General features: G+C 45.2%; 2 protein-coding genes across 2 annotated transcripts; both read left to right on the top strand.

The window, feature by feature from the left end:
* The first annotated feature begins 1,716 nt into the window (after window positions 1-1,716).
* On the top strand, window positions 1,717-5,127 carry LOC105556580. Its single transcript, XM_012003674.1, has 3 exons — window positions 1,717-2,256; window positions 2,313-3,151; window positions 3,255-5,127. The coding sequence occupies exons 1-3, from the start codon at window positions 1,717-1,719 to the stop codon at window positions 5,125-5,127; spliced, it is 3,252 nt and encodes a 1,083-aa protein (XP_011859064.1).
* A 92-nt stretch (window positions 5,128-5,219) lies between these two features.
* Window positions 5,220-7,070, top strand: LOC105556579. The gene has a single exon (XM_012003673.1). The coding sequence runs from the start codon at window positions 5,220-5,222 to the stop codon at window positions 7,068-7,070; it is 1,851 nt and encodes a 616-aa protein (XP_011859063.1).
* The last annotated feature ends 3,536 nt before the right edge of the window (window positions 7,071-10,606 follow it).

Genomic DNA, 10,606 nt, shown 5'->3' with positions numbered 1-10,606 from the left:
TATTTCGCTCTTAAAGCTTCCTCTATGAGGAAGCCATAACAATGGAAGCAATGTGCAAATTTCTAATTAGAAAAAAAGTAAAGTAAAGTGTGCAAATTAGAAATTGCACATGGCTTCCTCATAGAGGAAGCTTTAAGAGCGAAATAAGAATATGCAAATTTCTAATTTGAATACTTTCAAGAAACATCGTAGTAAAGTTAGATTTCTCTCTTAAAGCTTCCTCTATGAGGTAGCCATAACAATGGAAGCAATGTGCAAATTTCTAATTTGCCTACTTTAATGATGAGGAAGAAATGTGCAAATTTCCAATTTGCACGCTTCAATGCTGAAGAAGCAATGTGCAAATTTCTAATTTGCACACTTTCAAGAAACATCGAATTTTATATTAAATTCAAACAGATTTTGTAACAAGTTTTTATTTTTAATCAATGATGTAATCACCCTCGTTATCAACAACCTTTTGCCATCTAGTGTGCAAATTTTCAATGCCTGATCGATAAAAATTAATTGGATTTTGAGCAAAATATCTGGAGATGGCATTTTGGACATTGTCCAAATATTCAAATTTTTTGCCACTTAGAAAATGTAGCGATCGGAATAATTGGAAATCCGAAGGCGCAATATCGGGCGAGTATGGTGGGTGAGGCAATACCTCCCACCCCAATTCATTAATTTGCGTTACTACCCTTGTGAAACTCAAAAAGCATACAATGCCGGATATGTACCTGTTTGAGATTCCTCCAGTTATCTTAGTTGTACTGCCCTCGCCATCTCACGGTTATTCGCAAGGCCCAGTGGTACCGCGCGCGCGACTGCGCGGCCGGGTAACGAGCACGTGACAGGCCCGTGAACATGGCTCCAGGGCTTGCGCGCAAGCTCAGAGAGCTCGGTAGTCGTGTGAAAGTCGTCGTCGTAAGTGGTGGCAAAGTTCGCATCGGCTGACAAAAGTATCGCGCTCGCGCTCACGGAAACGAGTTCCATTGCAGTGCTCGTTAACTCAATCGGGACAGACTCATTAGTTAAGTGCTCAAATCGAGTGAATTGGTGTTCTGCGCAAAGGCCTTTCACATTGTAAGTGCACGCACGCTTGTAGTCGGCCACCGGTTCAACGGGCGGCACACCCCCGACGGTCTTGTGCGAACAAGAGAGCTCGATGGACTCGCTCACCCAAATTCTACACCAAGTAACTCTCAATTGTATATAGTGTACACAAGATTAAACGTTCAACTCATTTTAAGAAACGGAATCGTAGTCATTCTCGCTACGTTGCACGTCCTTTCTCACCCCCCGATCCACTCGCAGCGCTCACGGAGATTTCCGCGATCATTCGATCTCATGACGAGATTCGAAAGTGAGGAAATTTCCCAAACATTTGGTCCTTCGAGCCGGATGCATCGTGGTGACGTGACACTCAATATTCGTTTGCGAGCACTCGATCTTTTCTCATACCGCGTACGGCATAAATTCAGTGCGTCTCCTTGTGATCACGTGCGCCATTCGTGACAAGGACTCGCTGCCATCTCAGTGTTGTCACGACGTGATCACGCAGTAACGAAGTGACATTCTCGAGGGCAAATCGAGCAGCTGTGACTGTGAACTTGAACTTCGCTGTTTTCGTGGCGAACCAACGATATCGGCTCTCAGTCTGTTCGGTGGCTCGTGCTGCTCAGTGGTGCTCATCGTGTGGTGTAGTGTTATCAACGTGTTCCGCTCATCATGCCTGACACAGAGAAGGCCGCCAAAGCAGAGGCTGAGGAAGAGACAACCTCGGGTCGGCAATCTCCTCTCACCCTCAATGTGCCTGGTCAACAGACCGCCCCCAAGGGGGCAGCTTCTGGCAACACTCAAGGACGCAGCTCACGTCAGACTTCTCCAGCTCGTCTCTCCACCGAGCTCACACTCAAGGTGAGATCACAAATGAGTCGTTTCAATACCATAAAACTCATTGCAGACGCGAAGGTTGTTGACCCCGAGAGCACATCACTAGGGGAGGTCAAAGCAGCGCTGTCTCAATTGGAGGAGCTACATAAGGCGTTCTTGAAGGAGCACGCTTATTTTGAGATAACATGGCCTGAGGCATATTTGGATCACGAGTATTTTGCGGACAACATCCATGAAAAGGAAGCTCATCTCGTGATCTCAGCTAAGCTACTGCTCAACAAGGTCAAACAGCGACTTCACCACGTGCAGCCTCTCCTGATCCGGAGAAGCCAGTCCACTCACGTTTGCCAGACATTAAGTTGCCGAAGTTTAATGGTGATTACTCAACGTGGCCCACCTTTCGTGATCTTTTCTCCTCTGTAATCTTGCAGCACTCAAAGCTCAATGACGTGGAGAAACTTCATTATCTCAGAGGCTGTGTGCAGGGCTCAGCGGAACAGCTCATTCGAGGTTTGCCTCTCACCGGAGAATCTCTTCAGCCATCCTGGGACCTGCTCACCTCGAGGTTTGATAACAAGAGACTCATCATACAGGCTCACCTTGACGGTCTCCTTAACCTCTCACATGCCTTACCCAAGAACGCCGCATCGCTCACCAAGTTAGTCTCAACAGTGTCCGAGATTGATAAGGCTCTAAGTTCGCTTGGCATGGCGGAGCACATGTGGAATTGCTTCTTGGTCCATCACGTGTCACGCTTCCTGGATAGAGACACCAGAGAGGCGTGGGAAACCTCGCTTGGATCATCTCAAGAGTATCCGCGCTTTGCGAAATTTGAAACCTTCCTCAATGCCAGGGCTAGAGCATTGGAGAGAGTGGAGGCTGCACCACCTTCCTCGGGCAACTCATCGAAAGTCACACCCAGCTCATCTAAATCTGCTAACAAAAAGGCGACTGCTAACCAAGTATCTGCTCCCACACATTCTCAGTCATTCTCTGCTACGGCTCACCCGTGTGACATGTACAATGGACAGCACTTCATTGTAACGTGCTCCAAGTTCAGGGATCTCACGCCAGCACAATCGGAAGACCACCGCAATCGACAAGAGACTGTGCTTCAATTGTCTGGGGCGCCACAATGTCCGCTCATGCAGATCCGCGCTGAGCTGCAAGACATGCTCAGCCAAACATCATACGATGCTGCATGTGGAACAGTCTGCGGCTGCATTGACCCCTGCTCAACCTGCCTCATCACCAGCTCACTAGGAATCAGGTGCAATCGTCAAGGAATCAATTCAAGCTCACGCACATTGTTCAACGCTACTTGCAATTGCAATGGCATGCATACACTCAACGGTCTCAACACATCAAGCAAGGCTACTCATCGATCAAGGATCTGAGCTCACATTCATCACGGAGGATCTCGTCAGACAACTCAACATACAACGTCGACACGCAACTGTCTCAATCATTGGCATTGGAGCCAGGAAAACGACTAGGACCAAGGGCGTGGTGACACTCACGCTTCACTCCTATCATTCTAAGCATACTGCCATTATTCAAGCCCACGTCCTCAAAACACTAACGACCATTCTACCATCTTTTACAGCACCTCAACAAACGTGGCCACACATAGAACCTCTGACATTGGCAGACCCACAGTTCCTCACGCCACGCTCAATCGACATCATCATTGGAGCTGATTCATACGGGCAGATCATCAAGCCCAACATCATTAAACTATCTCCTGACATGCCAATCGCTCAACTCTCAATATTTGGTTGGCTAGTGCTTGGTCCAGTCAGCTTGTCACCATCACAAATGTCGACTGCGCATCACATCAGGGTTAAACAGTACGATCTCGATCTTCAAGAATTGCTGACAAGGTTCTGGGTGCAAGAAGAGCTACCAACTGATACAACAGACCAGCTTACCTTGGAAGAACAACAATGTGAAGATCATTACAAGGCCACACATTCTAGAGATCCAACGGGACGATACATTGTACGCATCCCGCTCAAGCTTCCAACCAGTGTCTTAAGGAATTCACATAGTACTGCTCACCATAGTCTCCAGCGCATTCTCAGACGACTCAACAAGGACAAGGAATATCAGAGCCTCTACACCAAATTCATGAGCGAGTATGAACAATTCAAGCACATGGTGAAAGTTGGATCACAACCATCATCCGATGTTCCGCCATATTATTTGCCTCACCATGGTGTGCTCAAACCCGACAGTACAACAACAAAACTGCGGGTTGTCTTTAATGGCTCAAGTCCGACCTCATCAGGATTATCTGTAAACGATCTCATGCACACTGGTGCAAATCTACTGCTCAATGTTTCAGACTTTCTCTTGTGGATTCGTAGTTACAGGTACATCTTTGCCACAGACATAACAAAGATGTATCGACAAATCAAGGTACACCACTCAGACTGGGATCTGCAGCGCATTCTGTGGATCGACGAACATCTCAATGAAACATCATATCATCTCACCACGGTCACTTATGGAACGAAGGCTGCTCCATTTCTCGCAGTAAGGACACGCATGCAATTAGCTGAAGATGAAGGCCATCGATTTCCACTGGCAGTGCCATCAATCACTCGTGGGAGGTACGTGGATGATATTTTTGGTGGTGGTGACACAGGAGAACAGCTCATAGAAATTGTCCATCAATTGGAAGATCTCTGCCAGGCGGGCGGATTTCCTCTTGCCAAATGGCACTCCAATCACCCAGAATTGTTAAACGCAATCTCATTATTGACAGCCTCGGTCAACTCACCAGTCTCACTTGACGATTGCGCAACCAAAATCCTCGGATTAAAGTGGCTGCCTCAAGAAGATGTTTTTACATTCTCAACAAGCTCAATTTCTCACCAAGAACAGCTCACCAAGCGACGTGTACTATCTGAAGTGGCACAGATATTTGATCCACTTGGTTTTGTCTCACCAATCGTAATACGAGCCAAGATGCTTCTTCAAGAACTCTGGCTCCACAAGATCAACTGGGATGACCCGTTACAATCTCAAGTTGTCTCACGGTGGCTCAACATCAGAAAGGATCTCACAAGCCTGGCCAGGCTCTCAATTCCACGCTGGTTCAACACAAGCAGTGGCTCAACGGTTGAATTACATGGCTTTTCTGATGCATCTCAATTTGCCATGGCTGCAGTCTATACATGGTCGTGCACACGCCGTCCAAGAGCGCCAAAACTTCTCTCATATGCTCAAGAACAAAGGTAACTCCATTGAAGAGGCTCACTATCCCAAGGTTAGAACTCACAGCAGCGCTGCTTCTTTCAAAATTGGTTAAACATGTCCATGCCACACTCAAGATGGACATCAAGGCAACATATTTATGGACGGACACTCAAGTGACGCTCACATGGATCAAAAAACACTCATCTCGATGGAAGGATTATGTGCGCAACAGGGTATCACAAATCCAAGAACTCACGATACATGCTCATTGGAAATTTGTTCCAGGTACAATCAATCCTGCTGACTGTGCATCTCGTGGTGTAACAACAGCTCAACTTGAAGATCATACATTGTGGTGGGCAGGACCACCATGGTTGGCTCAACCGAAAGATCGTTGGCCCGCTCAGCCAACGTGCTCGGACGAGCAGTGTACAACAGAATCGCGCCCAGGAGTGTCACTCTTCACAACTAACATAAAGGTGGATTACGACTGGGATCTCATCTACAAGTATTCATCGCTCAATCGACTGCTCAGAATCACAGCTCTCTGTCAGGTATTTATTCGACGATTGAGAAAACGACACGAGGGCTCTCAAGCTTCACACATCTCAGTCGCTGACTTAGAGCAAGCTAAGATCTTCTGGATCAAGGTTACTCAATCAACATTTTTTGCACATGAGCTGAAGATGCTCAGCTCACAATCACGTCTAGCAACTTCTCATCCATTCAGTCGTCTCACAGCATTTATTGATCATCAAGGGGTTGCTCGTGTGGAGGGACGACTCAAGAATTCCACCCTCAATTATGAAGGCAAACACCCTGCAATACTCCCTCGTCATTCGAGATTGTCTGAATTAATCATCAGCTGGTCCCACCAACGGACACTACATGGAGGCACACAACTCACCTTGGCGCATATCAGGCAATCATATTGGATCATCGGTGGACGTGCTCCAGTAGAATCTCATATCTTGCGGTGTGTGGTGTGTGCTCGACAAAGGGGGATTCGTGCCCATCAACTGATGGGCCAACTACCTCTGCCTCGGGTCACACCCTCACGTGCATTCACGCATACTGGCATCGATTATGCTGGACCACTCACACTCAAAACATGGAAGGGAAGAGGAGCCAAAACTCATAAAGGATGGATTTGTGTGTTTGTCTGTTTCGCCACATCTGCGGTTCATCTAGAAGTTGTTTCAGACTACTCAACGGACGGATTCATCTCAACGTACAGAAGATTTGTCTCAAGAAGAGGCATCCCTCATTCATTGTACTCCGACTGTGGCACAAACTTTGTCGGAGCAGAGAAATCTCTCCAAACATTGTTCACAGAGAGTTCTCAAGATAACCGGCGCATCTCATCCCTGCTTGCTCAAGATCGCACTCAATGGATTTTTAATCCACCAGCTGCTCCACACATGGGTGGTAAATGGGAAGCAGTGGTAAAATCACTCAAACACCACTTGCGTCGTACCATAGGAGAGACGTTGCTCACATTCGAAGAAACGACAACCCTGCTTGCTCAGATTGAAGCGATCTTGAACTCACGACCTCTCGAACCACTCAGCGACGACTCAGATGACATCTCAGCGCTCACCCCAGGACATTTTCTCATCGGAAGTGCTCTCACATCAGTACCGGAGCCGTCACTGAAGGACTTAGCCACCTCAAGGTTATCCCGATGGCAATTCATACAACAGCGAGTACAGCAATTTTGGTCTCAATGGTCAGCTCAATATCTGCAACGACAACAAGCAATCTCGAAGTGGCATCACCCATCCAACGCCATACAAGTGGGCTCATTGGTTCTCATCACCGACGAGAGGCTCCCGCGATGTAAGTGGCCATTACCCAGAGTTTCCACCCTGATGCCAGCCAAGGATGGACTCACCCGCGTGGTGACCCTGAAGACACCCACCAGACCAATCACCAAGCTGGCACCGCTGCCCATTGCTCATCAAGGCCAAGCTCAACATCCGTAGGAGTGGACTCATCATCAACCTCATTGCTGATGGCGGGCGGAAATGTTTGAGATTCCTCCAGTTATCTTAGTTGTACTGCCCTCGCCATCTCACGGTTATTCGCAAGGCCCAGTGGTACCGCGCGCGCGACCGCGCGGCCGGGTAACGAGCACGTGACGGGCCCGTGAACATGGCTCCAGGGCTTGCGCGCAAGCTCAGAGAGCTCGGTAGTCGTGTGAAAGTCGTCGTCGTAAGTGGTGGCAAAGTTCGCATCGGCTGACAAAAGTATCGCGCTCGCGCTCACGGAAACGAGTTCCATTGCAGTGCTCGTTAACTCAATCGGGACAGACTCATTAGTTAAGTGCTCAAATCGAGTGAATCGGTGTTCTGCGCAAAGGCCTCTCACATTGTAAGTGCACGCACGCTTGTAGCCGGCCACCGGCTCAACGGGCGGCACACCCCCGACGGTCTTGTGCGAACAAGAGAGCTCGACGGACTCGCTCACCCAAATTCTACACCAAGTAACTCTCAATTGTATATAGTGTACATAAGATTAAACCATGAAGAATAGAGATAAGGAGGCTCAACTAATGCTTTCGAGAATGAGACCAAAACCCGGTTTCTGTGGTAGTTCAAAATATGTACACCGGCGGCGCTACGGTAGACAAACTATTGCTAAACAGAAGTCGGGAGGGGATAAATCATGGTACACTAATATATACACTCACACCGGGTCTACTAATCACACTCATACTGTGTACGTGAGAACGCTGTCGTGGAACGGAAGCGACATCTCGATTAGGATTTAGTACTAGCAGCGATGACAATTTTTGGGCTCAGAATCTGACGCATCCGCCCATATAAGTTGACCCTCCTTATCTCTATTCTTCATGGATTAAACGTTCAACTCATTTTAAGAAACGGAATCGTAATCATTCTCGCCACGTTGCACGTCCTTTCTCACCCCCCGCTCCACCCGCAGCGCTCACGGAGATTTCGCGATCATTCGATCTCATGACGAGATTCGAAAGTGAGGAAATTTCCCAAACAGTACCTCTTCGGCTTTTTGTTGGCCATTTCACCCTAAATTACAAAAAAAATTAAGATTTAATTATTTAATAAAAATATTTAATAAAAATTATTATTATAATAAATTATAATAATAACGAGTAAACAAGTCAATCTAACCTTAAAATGTCTTTGGCACGATTTTGAAGTAAACAATGAGCTGATAAATGACAAACAAATATCGACATGCGCAAAAACGACATTACCTACTTTCCGGTCCCCCTAATATTTTTAAGGCAATATAATACATGTTGCAATAGCAAAAATTATAGATAAATATCAATATGACAACAAGTAAAGATACATACAAAAATGTGCAACGTTAAATAAATTTAATATAATAATTGAAATATAAATACAAAAGCAAAATAAAATTATACTTTTTGAAAATACAATTATTTATCTTTTATGTAAATCAAGTTTTACAAATAGTGTATATAAAAAAATTTAGTAAGCAAAGAAGCGAGAGCCAGAAAAGAAAGCGATAGCGAGAACGAGAAACAGAAAGAAATAAACATGGAAAAGATGGAATATATATATGACAAAGGAAAACGTTTAACTACGTATTCAAACGAAAAAATGTGATTATAACTTACTCTGAAAGCACCCACAACACATATATACGTGTATATACAATATACGTTTATAAAAGTATTAAAAAAAGGTTATCTGTCAAACTGTGTATATACAACGAGACATTCACTCACTCACGACACGAAATTATGCACGCGACGCGATCGAGATTCAAACAACCAATCAGCATCGCAAGTAAAAGGCAACAATGAATTCGACTATATTTGTCAACGACATGACACGGCATTTTTATTAATGGATTGATTCAATTGTAATAGTAGCAACATCATGTCCCTTATAAATATTGTCATGTCACTCCCGCGACTGAAGGACGGTGACAATCTTGCAAGTCACACACGCGCACTCTCACACACTTACGCGCGGACGCGTAAATAAGAGACACCGTTTTCCGAACTCAATAAATAGTTTTTATTCGAGAAACAACAACGCTCGTCTTAAATTCAGTAAGCTCGGCACGAAATCTCTCTCGAACTTATTTACAAAACAAAACGAACCAGTATCGTGGCAATCCACCACGATACCGGGCGTCGCTATCCAATCGCGGGGGTAACACTACCCCCCTCCTCTTCAGATTGTCCCGATAATCAGAAGGAGGATAGCTCCTCAGTAGATACAGGCGAAGACAGGACTTCAGTCCCTCCTTCCTTCAGGCCGTTCTCCCGATGGTGAACCTGGGGAGAGTTGATCACACTCTCCCCCACCATCCTCCAGGACGACGCACTTCCACCAAAGGTCTTTGGAAATTTTGCACTGCGCAGAAATCTCCCTCGCCACGCGTTGACGACATCTCTCTTGCTTCCTCTTGTGTTCTTGATTCTTCGTAGATCTTCGGACTGGGGAGGACATAACTTCCGTGGACCCAAATACTTTTTCAGGCTCCCCCAGGCCCTGGCATTTGCCCTTGTCCATGCGGGAAAACCACGTTCAAAAACCACGGGAAGAGCAGTCTTCTAAAAGAAAGAAATTTCCACGAAGCAGGAGAAGTCTCTTCATGAAAAGACCAGAACTGGTATTGATCCTGGAGCCTCCTCCTCTTCGGGGATTCCGCTTCTGAAAAAACAAAAACAAAAGAACAGTATATGAAGATATTAAATTGTAAACGAAAATTCCGACGGAAGGAAAGTTCCCACTAGCCCGGGCTCTGACCTCTCTTCCTACAAAATCTGCTCCGTATACGAAGCCAGCCTATCCGATTGAACAATTTTATTTCGATGCTTCGAAGACTTCCTAATACAGAACACTATCTCACTCAATCTCTTTAGTACATAATAGGGTCCCTCTCAGTTACTCTGTAACTTTGGGGCCTTTCCTTTCACTCTTCGAGGATTGTACAACCAAACTTTCAGTCCTTCTTCATAGGATAAGCATCTTCATCCATTCTCGTTTCTTCAAAATATGGTTTTGGATAATGTTTCGAACATTTTCTACCAAGCACTAATCGCCACAAGGACCATGAATCATATGTTTCATAACTATGTTATGTAAAATATAATTTTGACAAGAATCAGGAATTTTAGCACAAATATATTTGTCAACGATCTGTGGAGTTGTTATATTAAAATTATGTTTTAAAGTAATTAATATGTGGTCATGTAGCAAACCACGTTTTTAAAATTAAATAACATACACGAAGGCTGCTATCTCACAAAAAAATTTTCGCTTTACAATCAAATCAATTAAATAATCTTTCTGGTAAATGTTCACTTTAGGGGAGTCAGCTCCGATGACCTTGACCTTGACATATGTTGTCAAGGTTACCCTCCTGAGTAACGCTCAGAAGGTTTTAGCCGTCGCTCGTTGTTTGTTAAAAAGTTATTAAAAAAACAATGTCAACCAATTATATGTAATTTTCAGACACAAATATTAAAAATTTTGAAAAATGTTTTAAACAAAAG

This window comes from Vollenhovia emeryi, unplaced genomic scaffold (assembly GCF_000949405.1).
Source record: "Vollenhovia emeryi isolate VEMERY1.0 unplaced genomic scaffold, V.emery_V1.0 DF939918.1, whole genome shotgun sequence".
NCBI classification, from domain to species: Eukaryota; Metazoa; Arthropoda; class Insecta; order Hymenoptera; family Formicidae; genus Vollenhovia; species Vollenhovia emeryi.
This window is presented reverse-complemented; position numbering and strand designations above follow the sequence as displayed.